Source organism: Petaurus breviceps, unplaced genomic scaffold, assembly GCF_028583685.1.
Source record: "Petaurus breviceps papuanus isolate PSGF00001 unplaced genomic scaffold, PetGlider_PUasm1.0 90849, whole genome shotgun sequence".
Classification (NCBI taxonomy): Eukaryota; Metazoa; Chordata; class Mammalia; order Diprotodontia; family Petauridae; genus Petaurus; species Petaurus breviceps.
In genome coordinates, this window is record NW_027187361.1 from 11,813,031 (window position 1) to 11,836,347 (window position 23,317).

Genomic DNA, 23,317 nt, shown 5'->3' on the forward strand with positions numbered 1-23,317 from the left:
TTGGCTCCCAACATGCTTCAATGGACCCTTCCTTCCTGCCTGCTGAGCTTCCTTCAGCAGGAGATTTGTTTCTCTCTGTCACATTGTGGGTTCTATTGCTCTAAAGTTTATTTAGAGTCATTTTTTACATATATTGGAGGAGGTGGGAGCAGGAGCTGCCTGTTTCTACTCTGCCATCTTGGCTCTGCCCTTGTAATGTAATGCCAAAAGAAGGCAACTTCCCAGGTTCAAAATACCAGCATAGGTGCTCTCTATTTTATTCAGTAACAAACCCAGAACAGAGAAGATAAAAACATGACATCATTCAAAATACAGTATTTACTAAGTGTGATTAAATAATCTCCAAGTACTACCCCACCCCAGGACCTTCCAATCATTCAATCAATTACAAAGTCTCTGTTCCAAATACTTCTCCACCCCTAGGCTATACCTTAATTAAGTCCACCACAAAGCCCCTCTTCTCAAATGGAGATTAGTTTCCAAACATAAGTAAAATACATTCATTTGCTCAACCATAGAACACAAAAAGGTCAAAAGTTCCCCACCCCTGGATCACAATTGAATCTACCCCAGAGTTACATCAAGTTTAAACACAGCACTTAATACCCAAATGGAGGTCTTTTCTTCATCTTGACACGAGGCAAGTTCTCAGCAATCTTAGTTCCTGGAGAGACAAGGCTTAGCAAGGCCATAAGATACATTGCCAGTCCCTTCATGAATTTATCCTCTGTCTGTAGAACAGTCCTAGAACCCCTGAACACATTAGCAAAGCCCTCTCCCAGGATTTCTGTACACATACAACAAGAAAATCCTTCTTCAGGGCTTCTGAACCAACAGAAAGGCTCCCAGACCCCTGCAACAACAGTACTGTCCCTCACCAGTGGACAGTATTCATTCTGTCTGCAGGACAGTCTCCAGACCCCTGCAACAACAGTACTGTCCCTCACCAGTGGACAGTATTCACTCTCTGTCTGCAGGACAGTCTCAGGCCTTCTTAACCAAATGCCAGGTTCCAGGACTTCTTCAACAGGACAGTCTTTCACCAGTGGACAAATCTGGCAAAATAACATCAAAACAGACAGACAAAGTACCAGCAAAACAGCCATGTCTCCTCAGTCCTTGGCAGCTCAGGGGGCAGGTCTCAAAAGTCCAGGGCAATTCAAAGCAGCCACCAGCAATCCTCTTAGTCTCTCTCTCTCTCCACGAGGTGCTGCTTCCAAAAAAAGATCTTCTGCCTCTCTCCAGTGTCTCTCCAAATCTAGGTCACCAGCTCCTCCCAATTCAGGACTTTCTTTTCACATCAAGAAGCCCATCCCACAGGTGGGATTAACAAACTCTGGGTTTTAACACAATCAATTTGAAAACCAAGCCAATACAGGGGAATCTTTAATTGCCATTACTATCACAGCCCTCTGAGGTGAAAATTATCACACTAAAATTTAATAATTGCCAGACTCTAGCATACCTCTGAAAGGGGAAGAAAGTAAGCTCAAGGTTTATGGGAAATGTTTTGTTGCTATTTTTCTCACTATTCCCTTTCATTGATTGCCTTTGCTTTGAGCTAAATATATGTTATAAAGAGTAATTACATAGGTAGGGCCTTGTGAACTCTAGTTTTTGAGGTGTGAGCTCTTGGAGAACCTGAGATCTAGGTAACCAACCACATCTGGTTATTTGAGGGAAGTGTTTCCAGACATTTAAGATCATCCTCTCAATGTAGTCGACATTGCTCAGACTCAGGTGGACAATGAAAGGAAGTATACAACATACAGGGGAGCATAGAATAAAAAGGTGAACCAATATGATAAACCATTGATTAGACACCTATGTTATTCCAAGCAGCACTAATCAGCTTGCTATGATTCCACTGGGGTTGTGATTATAAGTTCTGTATATTAGTCCCTCCAGCTGTGAACAGTGAACTATAAGTTCACTTTAATCATAAGAAGCTAACGAGATGGCCTCTACCCTTATTTTTCCTTATTACATTGACCAAGACCAGTGTAACAGAGGAGACCCAAAGACATGGACAGTCCCCAAGTTATTTTTGTTGTTCCTCTATGCCTCATCATACCTCTATTGCCCAACGTGGGGAGATGGCCATGAACATTTGGCCAATAAATGATCCTGTTCATCAGCCTGTGGCCTGGCTCTCTACCAGCCCATTGATTGATCTAGATGTTTTGATATTTGTTTATCAGCCCAGCCATGAGTCTACTCACTGGCTCAGTAGGACCTCCTGAAAAGATAAGATAGGTCTGTCAAGGTCTGCTCACCTACTCCTTTGTCAACCAATGGGATTCTGAATTTTTTGTGGATGCTTCTAGAGGGTCAAGGGCAAGGTCTATCAACTGATGCAACTCTGCATTTTTAGTTTGCTTTGTCTAGGTATAAAACCATAAGACCTATAGGGGCCTACAGGAAGGGAGCATCTCAGATTGGGAGGAAGATCTGAGGTCTGCTTCATTAGAAGTGGGGCATGGACCCTTTAATAAAGTGCCATTGGTTCAGAGATCTGCCTCAGTTTCTTTTATTGTAGACTGGAAAATTTTGAAACCCACACCAAACAGTTGGAAAAGTAAGAGGAAAGTGAGATAGTTTGTTTTGTTTTGTTTTTTGAAAGGAGAGAGAGGCCAAATAATAATGGAAGAGGGACTTGGGAATTCAGCTTTCAAATCCCATGAATGCCTGCAATCGTATAAAAATTGGCAGCAAACACATTATGTTAAACTTAAATTATGTATTTCAGCTTACCTCAGTTTTGCATTTTACTATTTTTTTTTCTTCTTGACTCTCAAACTTTCTATTTTTCTATTCTTTAGAACAACTGGGCATAATTTCTACTTTTTGTGGGTTACTCATAGCAATTTGTGACTAAGTCAATATAAAACTCCCAGGGCTATGCTTAAAGTTCACAAAATATCTATAAAGTAATGCTGGAATTAAAGTCAATTATGATATTTTCAAATGTTATTTTTAATGCTTAATACTTAAAAAGGCCAAGCAATTTGGACTATAATTCCTTCATATAACTTGGACAGAAATTCCTTCATATTCTTCAAGTAGTATTCTCATAAATCAGCAGGTTTTTCAAATCAATTATGATGATTATAGAATAAGAGAAAGCAAATTTTAAAAAGAAAAAAAAATTACCCAATTCCAAGCTTCAAATAACAGCTTTGTGGGGGAGTAGGCGGGGGGCGGGGGGGAGGCTGAGTCAAGATGGCGGAGTAGAAACAGGACTTCCGTGTGGCACCGGCTCTCACTACCTCCAATCCATGTAAAAGGGGACTCTGAACAAACTCTGGAGGTACAGAAGCCACAAAATGATGCCGATAAGCTAACCTCCTGCCGAGGAAAGCCTGGCAGGCCAGCAGGAATCGGCCAACACAGCGCTCTGGGAGCCGAGTCCAGCCCCACACCAAGGTTTTAGCCCCAAGGCTGGCCTGATCAACCAACAGCTGGAGGGAATCCAGATCACCAGTAGCTCTGGTGGTCCAAAATTATCAACACATAGATGCTAAGGGCAAAGTGAGAGATCAGTGCAGTGTGGACTTTGGGACACAGTAGTTGAGAGTTCATTGGCATTTGCCCCTGGGATGAGAAGCTGCCGAGGGCTGCAGGGCAGCTGTAGCCACATGGCAGTTTCAGCTCCTGGCTTGCAGAGTGTAGGGGTCCAAGCCCCCAGTCTGAGGGGTAATCACCCTTGCTTTAACTTGCTTGGACCTGGATTGCAGGCTAGGGTGGAGGTCCAGGGGTGCATGAGCAGTCTGCCAGAGCATGTGGAGTCTTCAGAGAGAGCACCCAACTAATACCTCCAGCAGCTGAGAAAACCCCAGCATTTGGTATGAAGCTCCCCTATCTGGTAGCAGAGTCCTACTGTGTCAAAAAGCCCAAAAGTCAAGTAATTGAGTGGCAACATGACCAGGCAAAGGAAGCAAAGAAAACAGAAAAATCCAACATTAAATTCCTATTTTAAGGGCAAAAAGGATCAAAGCATGGAACAGGAGGAAGACAGTGAAGTCAGAACTCCTGCACCAAAAGCTTCAAAGGAAAATATGAGCTGGTTACAGGCCATAGAGGACTTTAAGAAGCAGATAAGAGAAGTGGAGGAAAAATTGGGAAGAAAAATGAGAATGATGCAACAAAATTATGAAATGAGAATCAACAGCCTGACTGAGGAAAATAACACCTTAAAAAATAGACCAACTCAAATGGCAAAAGAGGCTCAAAAAGACAATGAGGAGAAGAATGCCTTAAAAAGCTGAATTTGCCAAATGGAAAAAGAATCTCAAATGCTCACTGAGGAGAATCATTCCTTCAAAATGAGATTAGAGCAAATGGAAGCTAATGACTTTATGGGAAATCAAAATGCTGATAAACAGATCCAAACAAATGAAAGAATAGAAGGCAATGTGAAATATCTCATTGGAAAAACCACTGACCTGGATAATAAATGCAGGAGAGATAATTTAAAAGTTATTGGACTACTTGAAAGCCATGATCAAAGAAAGAACCTAGAAATCATTCTCCAAGAAATTCTCAAGGAAAACTACCCTGATATTTTAGGACCAGAGGGCAAAATAGAGATTGAAAGAATCCACCTATCACCCCCTGAAAAACATCCCCAAAAGAAAACTTCTAGGAATTTTTTAGCCAGATTCTGAAATTCCCAGATCAAGGTGAGAATATTAAAAGTATCCAGGAAGAAACAATTTGAATATTGTAGAAACACAATCAGGATGATTCAGGATCTGGCAGCTTCTACACTGAGGGATCGAAGGGCTTGGAATATGATATTCCAGAGGGCAAAGGAGCTGGGATTAAAAGCAAGAATCACCGACCCAGCAAAACTGAGTTTCATGTTTCAGGGGAAAATATGGTCATTCAGTGGAATAGAGGACTTTCTAGCATTCTTGATGAAAAAAACCAGAGTTGAATAGAAAATTTGACATTCAGATGCAAGAAGTAAGAGAAGCATGAGAAGGTAAACAGGGAAAAGAAATCATAAGGAACTTATCAAAGTTGAACTATTTACATTCCTATGTGGAAAAATGATAATTGTAACTGATGAAACTTTTCTCACTATGAAAACACTTGAAAGGAATAGAAATATATGTATGTGTGTGTGTGTGTATCGGAGGTTATATGGGTATATGAATACATATGTGAATGTGTGTATATATATTTACAGAACAGGCACACCGAAGCAACTTAGGGCGGTGGGGTGGGGGTGGGGAGCCGAGTTAAGAGATATGAGGGATGTGGGGGGATGGAAAGGTGGGATGAGATTAACTTTGAAGTCTTCTTTCTGGAATTTTAAGTCAGATTATTAACATTGCCCCTTTCAATTCAAAGCATTCCCTTCTTCATTCACTTGATCCAGGGATTTAATTATTTACTTGCATTTAGTAGGAAAAACACTGTGAAAAAGATATGCAACATCAGTTTAAAGCATTTTATGTAAAAGGGATAGATAGTCTGGTGGGGTGGAGGTGGGGATGTGGGGGATGGAAAGGTGGGCTGAGATTAATTTTGAATTTTAAATTAATTTTGAATAGAAATCATTTTCCAGGAAGAAGGACTAAAGACGCTGACAAAACAAACTTGGAGGAATGGAAAGAAGTTTCTTTAAAAAGGAAAGAATTATTCATTCTCCATACAAAGATAAATTCTGAAGGGGATAGAAGCTATCACAACTGAGAACAGTACTGGTTGGGGAAAATCAACAACTCTCAAATTGATGTTAATGATGAGCAAAGGGAAATGACTGTTCAAAGAAGCTTCTCTTTCACTCAACAGATGACAGAGAGAAAAAGAGAGAGAGAAAGGAAAGAATGAGGAAGAAGAGAAAAACATGATGATGATGACGATGACCCAAATTTGTGATCATGAAGAAAAGGTTGCATGATATTTATCATAGGGAATCTCTCTAGAAAGATGCCCGTAATTCTAGTACATTCTGAGATTTCTGAGATAGGGTGGGAGGGGAAGGATAAGGATAAAATTCAGAACTCAGAATCTTGTGAAAATGAATACTGAACACTAAGATTTTTTAAAGAAAATTCTTAAAAAACGCTTTTAGGTCAGAAGTGTCTGTGATTAGGCTAGTCCTTAGAAAAAAGATTCACTGTATTCTCAGAATTTTCTTCCATCATGGTAGCACTTGACAGTGCTTATACCCCACTGATATAAAACAGGGGAACCACCATGTTACAATGAAGTATCAGCGTGATTTCTGTGACAAATGCATTCATACTGTACTAATAAAATTAATGGAGGCTTGTCTGTCTGTGGCTGGTTCTTAATTTTTGCCTTCAGTTTCCTTTTTAATTACCAAAACCTACTCTTTCCTTCTTACCATCCCCCTCCTAGATAAGAAGATTTGTTGGCCATGTTCAAAAAAATTCTATTCCCTTTTGTACCTCAAATTCATAAAAATTTTGGTGAGGAGTTAGGTAGCATGCCTCTTCTCAGGTCACTAGAAATGTCTGGAAATGAATGTGTTGAATAGAGTTTTTTTTAAGACTTACAGAATTGTATAATGTTCCCTCTTCATGACTTATTGCTTATGGAATCAATCAGAGATTAAGTTCTGAAACATTCTTTCACACACATGTGTTGTACAGTAATTGAGAGGAACATATATACCTACACACACATGAATGTGTAATATATACATAAAATATACATACACACAAGTATTTGATTGTTTTACTGCCTTGGAGACTGCCAAACCCAGAATCCGTCCATGAACCATTGAAACTCTAAACACTTTTCACTGTACCGTGAATTTACACATATTTGATGCAGAAATCAAATGAAATTTGAAATTTTAATTAAATTTTGAGGTTTACTTAAGTATGTACAAAGGTAGTTAAATATAGCAATGAACAGAATAATCAATTTCATATGAAATATACATATAATGACATAAAAACAATAATAGAATAGTAATAGAAAAAATAATAATAAATATTAAACCATTGCCAAAACATAATGATTTTCACCCCAATTTCCCATGCAGTCACATTATGTCCACATTAGGAAGCCCGTCTTCTTCATAAGGGGTGATACACCCCCAGGTGGGGACGGTCAGGTGAGAGGGAGAGGCTCCTCAGGAATTGGGACAGCTTAGCTGAAAACGTTGGGAAGTGGAAGAACCTTCTTCTCTTTCTGCCAGGGTTCTCAGCGCTGTCTTTCCTCGAGTCCGCAGGCTTGCCGGGCCCCGTCTCAGGATGAGCAGCTGTGGGACATGTGGAGAGCTTGAGGTCATCGTCCAGACTGCACAGGTGGGTGGGCCGGAAGGGCCCCCGGGTCAGACGCCGGCTCTCCATGTCTGTTCTCAGGCACAGGTCTCAGCTAGCGCTCTCCTCGGCCTCCACCGCCTCTCCTCCAACCTTGGCACCAACTAACTGTCCCACGGCCGCACAAGAGCCTTTGTTGAGTAGCCCGTTCCGCTGCGCGGGATTGGCTGGAACGGGCGCCCCGAGACACCTGAGGCCGGTGGGGTGGGGGTGGGGAGCCGCGTGGGGAGATATGGAGGGTGTAGGGGGATGGAAAGGTGGGCTGTGATTAATTTTGAAGGCTTCTTTCTGCAGTTTGATGTCAGATTACTAACATTGCCCCTTTCAATTGCAAACGTTCCCTTCCTCATTCACTTGATCCTGGGATTTCATTATTTACTTGTATTTAGTAGCTAAAACACTGTGAAATGGATATGCAATATCAGTTTAAAGCATTTTCTGTTAAAGGGAGAGATACCATGGACTTTGGTTTCTTCCATTGATTCTCCTGTAATATTGGAAAAGCAGATGCAGCATCCTTGTTTTCCATGCTAAGGCATAGAAAGATACAGCCTTCATTTAAAGATATGTAATAGATAGAAATCATTTTCCAGGAAGAAGAACTAAAGAGGCTGACAAAACAAACTTATAGGAATGCAAAGAACTTTCTTTACAAAGGAAAGAAAGTCATTCCCAATAGAAAGCTAACTTCTGAAGGGGATAGAAGCTATCACAACTGACAACAATACTGGTTGGGAAAATAAACAACTCTCAAATTGATGTTAAGGTCGAGCAAAGGGAAATGACTGTTCAAAGAAGCTTCTCTTTCATTCACCAGATGACACAGAGACAAAAAGATGCCCGTAATTCTTGTACATTTTAAGATTTCATCACATAATGGGAAGGACATTGGAGGATTGTGATTACAGAGATGGTGTCTCTCTTTTCAAATCTAGGTGTGGAAGTTTGGCCAAATCACATATTTTCTCTGGGTCTCTGTTTTATTATCTGTGGGACAATTAGATCATGTCTGGGTTCTTTCTGAATCCTCTTAATCTGTGATTCTAAAATATGTTTATGTAGGTATTATAGTTTCTTTAAAAAGAGAAATACGACACAAGCCACTCTATTTCTTACATGAGATTGTTTAGTGGATGATTGATGGAATTGACAGAAAATTATAAAGTTGTGAACTTGGATCCTAAGGAACTGAATTAAAATCTAGCCTCAGTAACTTACTAGATATATCATTATGGGCAAATTTTTTCAGCTTCAGTTTCCTCATGTGTAAGTAGAGGATGAGAATAGTACCTACCAACAGATTTCTTATGAGAATCAAATGAATATGTGAAAAACAGTATGCAAACCTTAAGTAAAAAGGCTGGATATCATCTCAAAAGAATAAAATACATATTTCCAGAGATGAATGAAACAGTAGAACGGCAATGTGAATGCCACCTTCTCTACTAGAGCTAATATGGGTGTGTTGCCATCACAAGGATCCCACTGTCTTCACTATTTATTGCTCAACAAAGCTTGATTGCACTCCCACCCACCAATGACCTTCTTTATATGGCATTGAACTCTCAAGTTTTTTACAATCTAGCCTCCATCCAGGCACTTGAAGCAGTTGTCCATGCAAAATCCTATCACTTGATTTCCCTTCCTTAATAGAGCCACACCCTGGTCTCTTACATAATTTGGGGGCTGTGCCCATTACTGGACTCTGTCCTCTGGAGGTAATGCTACTGAGTAACAGCCTTATGTAGTGATCCATTTTAATTTCAGGGGGTCAGAATGAGTTCCACAGGATCAACAGCATGGTTATGTTATGAATTGCATCAAAGATCTAACTTCATTATCTTTCTCTTTAAAGATTCCCACCTTCCCAAATTCTTTATTACTATGAAAGGCACCATCCTTGTTCTAGTCACATAGGTTGGTAACCTCTGTGTTCCTACCTGCCTCCATTTTCCCACACTCTACCCTTCCAATTTGGGGTAAATCATATTATGGCTCCCTGCCCTCTCCAATCTCCCCCCCCCCAATCTTTTTCTTCTAATTCTGTCTATTCTAAACATCTAGACTATCAAAATGACTACTTTTTCTCTCACTAACTTGTCTTTGCCCTCTCTACGAATAAAGTATCAACAAATCTGCCAAAGTGATTTTTCTTAAAGTGCAGGTCTTATTATGTCATTCTTGTACTCAGTGAACTACAGTGGTTCCCTATTCAAATGCACCTTATGGTCATGCCACAGCTTCTGCAGTAGCATGCCCTCCACTTTAGAGTCCACTCCATCCCAGATTATGTCATTTTTGGTATCCAAGGCTAATTAGCAATAATTTTCACATAATACTTTAATATTGAAAGTAATGATTATGAAATAACCAATAGTTAAGAGTGGGAAAATGCAGGATTTTTTCCCTTCCTCTTTCCTCATTTGGAGATTAGGTCAAAGCTGTGTTTGTCTGAAAGGCCTGGCTGCTGATGAGATGAAATCTTGGGCTTTGGGCCTTAGCCAGATGGGAAAGCTCAGATGTGATCAAAAGATAAAGAGATTCTAGTTTAGGGGTATTCTGGCCCATTGTTTTCTAGTCAGATATGCTTGAGTAAAAGATAACCCCCTTTGTCTAGATTGCCCTAGATGGTGGTCTGCTTAGAGATAAGTTCCTTTGTCCAAGACTGAGGGAACAAAATCCAGTCTCCCACACCCTCATTAGAATAAGACCACCTCTCATTATAATATTCATTCTTTCATTAATCCTTCAACCCTTAGAATTGGGTGTGGTGGTGAGTGTCTGAGCCCGGGATTCAATCTCCAGGTCGTCCCAACACTGGAGCCGATGCTCTTACTCGCTGAGCCACCTGGCCGCCCCTAAGCAATTGGGGTTAAGTAACTTGCTCAAGGTTACACAGCCAGGTGTTTTTGGGTGGGTGCTGAGTGTCTGAGCCTGGGATTCGATCTCCAGGTCTTCTCAACACTGGAGCCGGTGCTCTTACTTGCTGTGCTACCTGGCCGCCCCTGTTTTTAGTATTCTTGAAAGAGATCCCAAAAGGAAAACTCCTAGGAATATTGTAGCCAAATTCCAGAGGTCCCACGTGAGGGGAAAATAATGCAAGCAGCCAAAAAGAAACAATTCCAGGATTGTGAAAATGGAACCCAAATAACTCAAGACCTAGCAGCTTTAATTAAGGGATCAAAGGGCTGGGAATAGGTTACTCTGGAGATCAGAGGACCTAGGATGAAAACCAAGAATCACCTACACAGCAAAACTGAGCCTAATACTTCAGGGGGAATAATTGTGTTCATTGAAATAGAGGACTTTCTCATAGAGGATTCTTGCTGAAAAGACCAATGCTGAATAGAACATTTCCCTTTCAAAAACAACACTCAGGATGAAAAGGTAAACACGAAAGACAAAACATAAGCAACTTCTTAAAATGCAACTGTTTATATTCCTACACAGAAAGATCATACTTGTGACTCATGAGGCTTTTCTAAGTATTAGGGTAGCTGGAGGAAAATGGTATGAGAGACAAAGAGACAAACAGAAAGACAGACAGACAGACACGTAGATAGATAGATAGATAGATAGATAGATAGATAGATAGATAGATAGATAGATAGATAGATAGATAGATAGATAGATAGATAGATGATAGATGATAGATAAATAGTGAGACAGACAGATAGATAGACAGATGGGAAAGAATGAGTTCAATATGAAGTTATGGTGTGTAAAAATAAATTTAAGGGTTGAGAGAGGAATACATTGGTAGGAGAAAGGGAGGGTGAATGGGGTAAAATTTCTCAGGAAAAAGAGGCCAGAAAAACAGTTTCACAATTTAGGGAATGTGGGGAGAGCTGAGAGGGAATGAGTGAACCTTACTCTCATCAGATTTGATTTAAGGAGGGAATAATATACACACTCAACTGGGTAACTTACCCTACAGGAGAGTAAGGTGGGAAGGAAATAAAAGGGGGAAAGACAGAAGGGAGAGCAGATTGGAAGAGGGAGTAATGCAAAGCCAACACTTTTTTTCAACAGGGACAGGGTCAAAGGAGAAAATTCAATTAAGTGTGGGGTGGGATAGGATGGAAGGAAATATAATTTTTCACCACATGGCTATTATGGAAGTGTTTTGCATAACTACATGTGTATAACCTATACTGAATTGCTTGCCTTCTCAATGAGGGTGGGTGGGGAGGGAAAAAGGGAAAGAATTTGGAACTCAACGTTTTAAAGCAAATGTAAAATATTTTTAAATGGCACTGGGAAGTGAGAAATAGAGGAAATGGAATAGAGAAATCTATCTTGCCCTTCAGGAAAATAAGGGGGAAGAGGATAAGGGTGTGGGGGGGGCATGATAGATGGGAGGGCAGATTGGAGTAAGGGGTAATCAGAATGCACTCAATTTTAGGGTGGGAGGGGAGGAATAGGGATAAAATTCAGACCTCAGAATCTTGTGAAAATGAATACTGAACACTCAGATTTATTAAAGAAAATTTTTTAAAATTCCTATTAGGTCAGAAGTGTCTGTGATTAGGCTAGTCCTTAGAAAGAAGATTCACTGTATTCTCGAATTTTCTTCCATCATGGTAGCACTTGACAGTGCTTATACCCCAATGATATAAAACAGGGGAACCACCATGTTACAATGAAGTATCAGCGTGATTTCTGTGACAAATGCATTCATACTGTACTAATAAAATTAATGGAGGCTTGTCTGTGGCTAGTTCTTAATTTTTTCCTTCAGTTTCCTTTTTAATTACCAAAACCTGCTCTTTTCTTCTTACCTTCCCCCTCCTAGATAAGAAGATTTGTTGGCCATGTTCAAAAAAATTCTATTCCCTTTTGTACCTCAAATTCATAAAAATTTTGGTGAGGAGTTAGGTAGCATGCCTCTTCTCAGGTCACTAGAAATGTCTGGTAATGAATGTGTTGAATAGAGTTTTTTTTAAGACTTACAGAATTGTATAATGTTCCCTCTTCATGACTTATTGCTTATGGAATCAATCAGAGATTAAGTTCTGAAACATTCTTTCACACACATGGGTTGTATAGAAATTGAGAGAAACCTATATACCTACACACACATGAATGTGTAATATATACATAAAATATACATACACACAAGTATTTGATTGTTTTACTGCCTTGGAGACTGCCAAACCCAGAATCCATCCATGAACCATTGAAACTCTAAACACTTTTCAGTGTACCATGAATTTACACATATTTGATGCAGAAATCAAATGAAATTTGAAATTTTAATTAATTTGAATAATTTAATGTCCCACAGATAATAAGACATAACAATTTTGTTCAATGAAATAGAGGACTTTCTAATAGAGGATTCTTGCTGAAGAGACCCAAGCTGAATAGAACATTTCACTTTCTGTGTAAATGCAAATGTTCTTAGATTCTTAGAAATAAGAAAGGGCAAAAATTCTCCAAATTTTGTCATCTCAGATTTTGAGTGTGGAAATACTTCAAAGACTCCTTAAGTACATGCAATCCTGTAAAATGCTATGACCTTAGAAGACTGACTTTCACCTAGAATTTGAATTACCTTTTATCACCATTCAATTGATGTTAGTAGTAGGCACAAGTAATAAAATAAATTATCTACATAGTTATAAGTTAATTCAATTATAATTTCTATTTTTTAATATTTTTTAGTTTAATAATTTCAAATTAGAATCTAGAGAGTAGAATTTTGAAATTAAAATTTTTTTCAGCATTTGATTTAAAATTTTCATGTTACAAGTTTAAAAGTTTAGAGCCCTTAGTAGATATTGTGATCAGAGACAAATTCCCAGAAATAATGCTATATGAAATGCAAATGTAGCAGGGAGTGAAGGGGTATAGGAAGCAGAGAAGAACTGGGCAATTTGAGACCTATTTTCAAGTATTTGCCCTTCCTAGTGGGTTAAACAGAGCATGTTCAGATATTCCCTGACTTATTTGGAATACAACATTCAAAATTTTTGAAATGTGTTTCCAGCCATGCATGACTAATGAATTGGTATTTAATGATAAGTTTTTAAAAACTCTTCTAATTGGCTGCAGAACTAAAAAGAACTTTTATATGGCTTGAGAAGGTGAATAGATGACCCAGTGCTGAACCTGGAATCAGGAAGGCTCAAGTTCAAATCTGCGTCTGACACTTTTTAGTTGGGTCACTCTAGGCAAGTCATTCATCTCTATTTGCTTCACTTACTGCACAGAGTTGTTGGTATACATAAGATAATACTTATAAGGTATTCAGCATAGCTCCTGGCATATTGTAGGTACTTAAAATAAATGCTTATTTCCTTTTCCTTAAGGAGCTGCCAAACCATAACTGAGTGTATACACAGAAGTGATGACATGCTGATCACTCACTCTCTTTTCCTTCTTGGAAATGATTAAAGCAAATACTGCTATGAGCTTACATGTCATTGGATCAGTCTCTTACCTGGCTACCATGTGTCTGTGAACACATGATGTCTCTATTTCTCTTGTATTTAATTTTTTTCTTTGCTGTGGATGCATCTAGGTGGCCTGGTGAGTTCAGGAGATAGAGAGGAACCATTAGAGATTCCACTGACCACTGTAGTTGGTAGAAGAGTCCACTGGATCCATGAGCAATAGCCAGAGGAATCAGGTAATCGAGCATCAATCTTGAGATGGACATGCCCTATAGTAGGTCTTGTGGGCATTTTAAGGTCTAGAGAGATTGCAGAGTAACCTAGCCCAAAAGTCATCACATCTAGCAAAAGCTGGCATTTACCCTTTCTCTGGAACCTCACCAGAAAGAGGGTAGGGGGAAGGGCCAGAACGGCCTCCAGAGCCGCAGCAGATGATGAGAGGATGTGCCTGCAGATGTATATGAAAAAAAGCCACCTGAGATAGCAACAGTTTCAGGGACTGTGTCCCTACATAACAAAGACAGGTGTCATCCCTTTGCTCCACACGCACCTCGCCAATACTGTACTTGAATTCTGAGCCCACTATGTCCAGGGACTTTTTGTATGCAAGGGGAGAGTGGACTCGTAGTTTGGGGGGATTGTTTTGCAAACATTTGTTCTTGCTGCACTTTTCAGTAAATCCATTTTCTAAACCCAAATGCAATTCTAATTGATAATGGGCAGCCCACCAGTGAAAGCTAATGAGCAGGACCCAGCATCTTAGATGTAGCAATTGCCCTATGAGGATCTGACCTGTCAATGCAAATGGAAATTGAAAAGAATAGCTCTAAGCAATGCTATACAAGAATGCAATCAGCAGGGGCGGCCAGGTAGCACAGCAAGTAAGAGCACCGGCTCCAGCGTGGGGATGACCTGGGGATCGAATCCCAGGCTCAGACACTTAGCACCCACCCAGAAACACCTGGCCGTGTAACCTTGAGCAAGTTACTTAACCCCAATTGCTTTTAAAAAAAGAATGCAATCAGCACTTAAAGAAGAAAACTTCTGCCTTCTCCTCTTCTATCTTCCAGGCTCTAAAAGTGAACACTTCAAAAATTCAGTCCTTATCTTTCTTCTCTTCTACCTCTCTACACTGTTACATGGAGAACCATCTAAACTTATGGATGGTTCTCCGTCCTTTACACCAATGACTCATAAACCTGCATCTTCCATTCTGACCACACAAATTTTATATCTCCACTTACTGAATATCTACATTTAAATGTCCTGCCATGACCTCAAATCCAACACCTTTATAAATTAAACTGTGTCACCCCAAAATGGATGTCCAATTCTATCAGTGCTGTCTTGATTCTCCCTATTACATAGTCCCCTAATTTCAAACATTTCTTTAAATATATGTATTGTTCCCTAAATATAGGGAACTAAGGTGAGGAAGTCACAATCACCAAGCATGGTCATTCTGTCATTCTGTCTTCAGTTTTCTTGCATTCTTGCATACATCCATCCATTCCTCCATCCATCTATCCATCCATCCACCCATCCATCCAACCATCCCTTCCTTCTACTGCTACTACTTAAGGTAAGGTCCTCCTTTACTTCATTCCAAACTGGTTTCCTTGTCTTCAGGTTCACCACATTCTAGTTCATTCTTTATACAAACACTGTATTAATCTTCCTAAAATACTTCTTATGTGATGTCTGAATGTGCTTAAAGGAGCCTGGAGTTCATAAAGCTGTTTGTTTAAAAATTACACACATATGTGTGTGATGTGTGTACATGTATACGCATGTACACACATACGTGTATATAAATATATAACTATTTCAATGTAATTTGTTTCTTATATGATCCTATGTATTTTATTTAAATATTATTCAGATAAAGGGGATCCATAGGCTTTACAGTTCACCAAAGGGATCTATGACACACACAAAAATCTGAATGATCCCAAGATCCATGCAAACAAGGAGACACCATGTAGTTGGTTTGAGGGCTACACACACACACACACACACACATGCATACACACATGCACACACACAATACATACATACACAAATACATAAACAGACAAAATAGGATAGTGATGATAATAGTGACAAATGAATTAAACAGAAGTCAACTTCTATCAAGTTAAGAACCCCTAGTCTAGTGCATTATCTCTATGCTCCTTTGCCTGCTAATCAAAGATCTCTATAATCTAGCCCCAATCATTTCCACCTCCCTCTCATATCCTAAAGGAATCCCTTGCTTCAATCATGCCTCCCTATTCATTCTTGCTCTAAAAATTACTACTGTAATATTGTCTCCATACCTTTGTATATATTGTTCCCCTTGATTGAAATGTCATTCTTTTTCTACCTATATGGAATTTCTCATATTTTGAGTCCTAGCTAAAGTCCTTAACATCTGTAAAGATTAATTATTTTATCTCCTCAGAACTTGATAGAATTTACTGTTTAATAATTTACCACTATCCTATTTTGTGTATGAATGTATGTGTGTATGTGGCCCCAAACCAGATTCATGGGGTGATGTCTCCTTGACCTACATGGGTCCTAGGATCATTAAAATTTTTTTTTCCTTTTTAAAGGTTAGAGAAACTATACACCCCAGAAACTCATGCATTTGTTATAGGACTAGCGCTACATACGTATACACATATATGTGCATATATGTGTGTATATGTGCCTTCCCAATCAACTTGTCTGCAACTTGAGTGCAGCCCTATATCCCCCACAATACCAGGATTTCAGATAGGCAAGTTGACCTTTCCTTTGAAATAAGCCAGAATACTTTAATAAAAGGTTTAATTATTGCCTCTATACAGAGGACACCCAGATCTGTATCCAGTTTTATTTTCACTCCAGAGTTCCAGCTCCTCATCTGTAATTGGATAACCAATAGGAATGTCAAACAAGATATGATCATCTTCCCCTTACTTCCTTCTACAAACTTCCCTATTTTTCTTGAGAACATACCAATGATCATACAGATTTGCAATTCCAGAATCATCTAAACTATTCTCTGTCTCTCTCTGTCTCTGTCTCTCTCTCTCTCTGTCTCTGTCTCTCTCTCTATCTCTTTCTCTCTCTCTGTCTCTGTCTCTCTCTCTCTCTCTCAGACACACACACACACACACACACACATACACACTCAGTGGACAAATCTTACTGATTCGAACTCCACGACACTTTTCATAACTGTGCCCTTCATCACACTCATTTGACCATCACCCTAGATTTTTAACTCAACCTCCTCTCTTCTAGATTATAATAGCCTCATATTTAAACCCTTGCTTTAAGTCTTTGTCCTCTACAATTTATCTTCCCCACAGTCACCACAAGAATCTCCCTAAAGCACAAGTCTGAGAACAACAAATGAGATAACATACATAAAAGTGCAAACATTAAAGTTCTATTTCAGTTAGCTTTATTCCTCCCCTGTTCAAGAATGCCAATAGCGGTGCTCTGTTTCCTCCATTACAAACTCTCCAGGATGGTATTTAAATCCCTCCATAATCTAGCCGAACCTTCCAGACTCATTCCATATGACTATCCTTAGTATGTTCTGTGTTTCAGTCACACCAGGCTACTGCCTCTTCCACAAACTTGATGTTGCATCTCTTGCCTCCATGCCTCTCTATGCAAGCCCCCATGTCTGAAAAACACTGCTTCCTTGTCTCTGTCACTTTTTAGAATGTCTAGTTTCAGTAAATTCTCAGTTCACATTCCACCTGCTGTGGGAAAACTTTTTTGGAAAAAAAAAATCTTTTCTTAGGAAAACTCTCCCCACCTTGTTATCACTCCACTCTCAAATTATTATGTATACACCTTAGCCAATAGAATGTAAAATCCTTAAGTGCAGATACTTCACTTTAATTTACCTTTGAATACTGAGTACTCAGTATATACAAGGCAATTAATAATTGCTCATTAGAGTGGTTTCCATAAAATAGGCAAGTAACAATTTATGTAGAGTTATTAGAAACTGCTCAGAGAGTTAAGTACTCAAAGTAAAAAGTAATGAGAGAAGGAAGAGCCAGGATAATTAAGAGTGACTGGCCTTCTTTCTGAAACTTCCCCACCTACTTTTTCTCTTTCCCATCCAGGAAAGGATAAGAAAGGAATAAGATAATATAAGCCATAAATAATAATCAAAGGAATAGGCTAAGATAAACAAAGGCAGCATACTGGATTACTGTCAGGATACTATAAAAGGTGGAGTAAAGATGGATACCTTCACAAACAGTGGTGGAATATCTTGCTCCTTTGGAGGAAAATGGTCATACATGTATGGTGGGCTAATTAACCTTAGAAGAGCAAAATCCTATCTTAAAATCCACCATGATAGAATGGATTTAGTAACATTATCCATTGAATCATATTTTTGTGATGTGATACATGCACAACTTCCACACAACATAGATTTCCTTATATCACTGAAATTCTATGGAATATGTACTGTCCCCAACACCAGAGTAATTCATATATCAGGGTCCTTCTGAACTTCCTTGTGTCTATACAGAGCCATTCAAAAGTATGCGTAAACATAAACATTTGAAAAACATCATTGGAAAGTTTTCTCAGGTAGTTGTCATTTGAAAAAAAAAAGCACTTTCAGATATTTATTTCTAGAAGCAGTTATGAAAAATCCATTTAATATATGTTTGTTTTTTTTTTTTATTTGGAGAACTTGAAAATACGTAATAAAACTGCTTCCCTTTAAACATAAGACATCATCCTGTGTTCCCAGGACACACATGCAAAGTACAAACTAGCAGATTACACAATGCTTAAATGGGAACAGTTCAAACGAGATGAAAAATCCTAATGCTAATAGAGAGCACAGCAAGACTGACCCGCACAGTTTAATTTGTACCAGAGGACAATTTAGCTGTCTCTGTTGACACACATTCCCAAAGACAAAAGAAGCTGAAAACAAAGCTAGTTCACTTCACACTTTTTTGTGTTCCACCTCATTTGTTAGATGTAAACCTATTACCATCCACTGTCCAATGTCATAGCACACAATATTTGCATTCCTTTCTCAGACAATTAGTACTGGTAGACTTCCAATATTAGGTCACCAGCTCTATATTCAACAACTCATGCTTTTTTAATACTAATTTTAAATAGACTTTCACTAATTGATATGCCTATAGACAGTCGTGAGCAAAAATGAAGTTTCTAAAGCCTACTTTCCTGGATAAGCTGATTTCCTAACAGAAAAAAGCCATTTCAAAGTTCATTTGGATCTCCCTGACCCAGAACAAAACAACCTTAGGGAGATCTGAAATGTTTTCAAATATATTCATTCAATGAAAACACCACAGGATACAGTGAACTTCCCAATCCCTCCAAAATATATGGCAAATTAGTCATTCATTTTTCAGTAGACTGATGATAAATAAGCCACTAAAAATCTCAAAAGTTAATTTTCCCTTTCTTTTCAATAGGGTGAATTCCCTGGTTACTATGATGAATATGCCTGGTCAGTAACAGTGGTCATAAGAAATGTAACAACATCCATTGTAGGTTCATAAAATACAGATTCTTTTGAGAACTTCTCATGGAATTGAGCAATCAGTCTCATAAAACTGAGAATTCCTTTGAATCTATTGAAAGAGTTTGTAGAGCACCATTATTAAATAAGTTAGTTAAAACTGAGGTAGTGAGTCATATATATATATATTGATAAGGGAAGGAGGGGAGAGAGACAATTTAACAGAGACTATAAATTTACTTTTCTTTAAGCAAAAGATATTTCAGGTATTGCCACAATGAGCTGGTCCATGGAAAACTGAAATAGACTGAGTTCTTCAGAAACACTATGCCAATTTCTCTGCATAACCCTAAAGAGACTCTTTTATCAGTCAGGTAAATCTCTCTCTATGTGATGTGTTCAAAATTTGAGGTCCTGGCAGAGACATAAAAAAAGTCCATGAAATCTTAAAACTGAAAGTGAAATAAAAAAGGTGAGTTACTGAAATTGAACTTAACCATATAGGAATAGATCCATCAATCTTTCTCAGATCATCAACTGCATCTCCTAGCATTATTAAAGAAAGAAGGGGCGCAAGGCTTGATGCATGATTTTCAACTACACTAAACATCTATATTTTTGCCCCTTAATAGGTCTATATTTTAGGTATCCTTCCTGTTATAATACATACTTTTACCAAAAAGTCTATGTTTATTCTGAATCATTTTGCTGGCAAGATAAAGTGAGGTACAGATCTAATAGTGAAAACTAGGAGTTATTTATCTTGGGTCAGCTAGGCATTTCAAGCTGGACTTAAATTTTCTGTACTACTTGTATTTAGGCACTCAAGTTGGCTGAAAATAAATAGAGGCACGTCATTGAAAAGGCCTTCCCCGTTAATAAGGTCTGGAAGAGACATTTCACAGAAGCATAACATGATGACAATGATAATTCCACCAGAATACAGGCATAGCTGACAATCCTACTGTAAAAATCTATCCAATTTTTCCTGAATACGAGCAAAAGCATCTTTTCCCATGTAGTCCACACGCCCTTCTTCCCACTTCCTCCTTTCATCTTCTGCACTGGGTTCCTTGACTTTCTGTTGAATGGAAAGCTCTGTTACAGAAAAGGCCAAATCAACCTAAAAGAAATAAGATGACAAAAATCAGCATTTTCTTCTGTTGATCACAACAAAGAATTGTACTCTTGAAGCATACTTATGGAGAAAGTCTTCTTGCAGGATCATATTTGTTGACTGGATTTCTTAAAGACCACTAAATTATACATTTGCCAACTTCTCTTAAGCATTTTAGTGATTTACACAGAGATAATTTTTTTCTAGAATAATTTTTTTTAGAATAGCATTTGACTTACTCTATACGATAGAGTATTAACTATACAAAAACTATACACAGAGATACATATACATATGTTGCAACTTTAAACTCATAGGAAATAACCTCAGACTTTATTGAAAAGTTTTTTTTATGTGTCCATATAAATATAAAATCCTATTATATACTCTTAGATTGCTTAATGGTAAAAATTGAATCATACTGACTCTCTTATTCTAATAATGTTGCCACTTCTTCATCAAGTTGTATGGGGGGGGGCATAGAAAAGGAAGGAGAAATACATATCTATGTCTAGCATAGGTCCTGTTGACGAAATTATTGTCCGATGACTTAAGAGTATATATACATAACGTGTAACTTAATTCCTTGGAAACTGTACATATATTCAGTTTCTTCTCTGCTTGATGCCTGTGATACCTTCATACGAATATGATATTGTTTAGAAATCTTGGTGCCTTTTATGCCTCTGCCTCTATAACTGAAAATGCTTTAGTTACAATGGAGGTGTTCAAATTCTGAAGGTCAGGGATCTTCACCACTTGTCAACTGCTGAAAAATGCAAAGTATAATTCCTGTTTTGGAGATTGTAAAAGGTCTTCCCTGATTAAAATCACCTGCAACTTCATTAAAATTAGCATATGTGCATTTAAGATGTATTTCCATGTTCCCTGATATTACTAGATTCCACAATAAACCAATACCAACTGTCACTCAACTGAATTAAATAAAGTAGGATTATTCAATCAATATTTATTAAATATCTACTAAGAGATGGGCAACAAGGCACTGGAAGAACAAAGATCAAAATAAAATGGTTCCTGCCCTCAAAGAGCTTATGCTCTACCTACCTGATTTATTAAACTACAAAATACTAACACACACACACACACACACACATACTGACAAAGATCATTTTTCAGGTCAATAACAAATGCACTGAGGATGAGAAAAGCAATATCCTTCACTTATCAAGCCCATAACTTTAAATCAAATGATGGAAATTATGCTACTAGTAATGGCTACTGATAGCTATTTCCATAGCCCTGGTATTCATAGAATCACAGATTCAGATCTAGAAAAGAACTGAAGGCATAAGAAAAATGAGAAAGCCCCAGGAGCTTAAGTGCTTGCCTAACATTACAGAGGTGATCAGTGGCAAAACCAGGATTAGAACTTTTGGAACTTGAATCTAGAACATTTTCACTTTACCATACTGCATTCCCATTACTAAGTAAAACTTCTACACCCAAAGGTTTTCATTCCTTCAGATTAGAATAATAGAACCTCACAAAAAAATCTAGAACATTTTCACTTTACCACACTGCATTCCCATTAACTAAGTAAAACTCTTACATGCCCAAAGGTTGTTCTTACTCCAGATTAGAAAGAGTGAGTTTCAAGAGGAAGAAAACCAAAAGTGACAGTAGAGGGTCAGAGAGACTAATTTGATATTCAATATATTGGCAAAGCAAATACTAATCCCTCATTTCCCAAAATAAATACAAGGGCTTGAAATATATTAATGGAACTCATAAAATTCTATTCTAAGAGTCCTAGGGAATTTGGGTGAAAAATAAAAGAAAAATTAAGACTTTCCTTACCAAAAAAACTACATCTAAGGAATATTTTTTTTAAACTTAAATGATTTTATACTTAATATTTTAGGGAGCAAATGTCTCCTTAGAATTAACCTTATCCTGGGTTCTTAACTTCATCTAGAGCACCCTGGGACCTGTGGAATGCAGTTTTGGAAGTACTAGATTGGAAATATCTTTCACAGAAGAAGTTGCTATTAAAAGATCATCTAAAGCTGCTAGGTGGCACACTGAATAGAGCACTGGCCCTGTAGTCAGGAGGACCTAAGTTCAAATCCGATCTCAGACACTTGACACACTTACTAGCTGTGTGACTTTGGGCAAGTCAGCCCCAACTGCCCTCCAAAAAGCAAAAAATAAAATAAATTAAATTTTTAAAAAATGGGGCAGCTAGGTGGCACAGTGGGTAAAGTCTGGCCCCGGAGTTAGGAGGACCCAAGTTCAGTGCTGGCCTCAGACACTTAACACCCATATAAAAAAACTAGCCTTGTAACGTTGGGCAAGTTACTTAACCCCAATTGCCTTCCAAAAGGCAAAAAATAAATTAAAAAAAAAGACCACCCTAGATTATTCTTTATAAGAAGTTCTACATCAAATTTACTTTAATCTCAACTATGAGCTCAGCTCCCAGTCTGCACTTTCTTTGTTCTTCTTCATTTAACCAAGTACCTGAGTCTATTAGAACCCCACAAAAAGAATTCTAAAAACATGGTCACCGTTCTCTGAGTAGGAACACGATTCTCAAGAATTCTTCCTTCAGAAAAAAAATATAAAATAACATACATTTCATTTGACTCTTAAAGAAGCATTCCTTTCTCTTTACCAATCTACATCTCTTCATGTCTGAAAAGCATTAGATGGGGTGGCTAGGTAGTACAGTGAATAGAGCACTGGCCCTGGAGTCAAGAGGACCTGAATTCAAATTTGGACTCAGACACTTAACACAAATACTAGCTGTGTGACCTTGGGCAAGTCACTTAACCCCAATTACCCTCCCAAAAAAAGGCAAAAAAAAATTAAAAGCATTATACTAATTTAAAATCAGCTAAATGTCCATTATTAGAAACTGAATTAATTTGAATATTTATAATATTAGAAGATACATACTGTCCCCTCCAAATAGTAATAAACCCAACCCCTGATTTTTCTTTATTTAATAAACTTTTACCAC

General features: G+C 38.2%; 1 protein-coding gene and 1 long non-coding RNA gene across 5 annotated transcripts in view; both read right to left on the minus strand.

Moving 5' to 3' along the window:
• Nucleotides 1-218: 218 nt before the first annotated feature.
• Nucleotides 219-1,245, minus strand: LOC138149840 (uncharacterized). The gene is made up of 2 exons (XR_011165432.1): nt 930-1,245; nt 219-896 (listed from the first exon to the last, which is right to left on the minus strand). It is a non-coding gene; the product is annotated as an uncharacterized lncRNA (long non-coding RNA).
• Nucleotides 1,246-18,373: 17,128 nt separating this feature from the next.
• The window catches only part of GYG2 (glycogenin 2), a 58,297-nt gene continuing 53,353 nt past the window's right edge, over nt 18,374-23,317 (minus strand). For all 4 annotated transcript variants that reach the window (XM_069072856.1, XM_069072858.1, XM_069072857.1 and 1 more), the window contains one exon: nt 18,374-20,337. In XM_069072856.1, the coding sequence (XP_068928957.1) occupies nt 20,176-20,337 (162 nt within the window). In that variant the 3' untranslated portion in view covers nt 18,374-20,175. The remainder of the gene's footprint in view (nt 20,338-23,317) is intronic.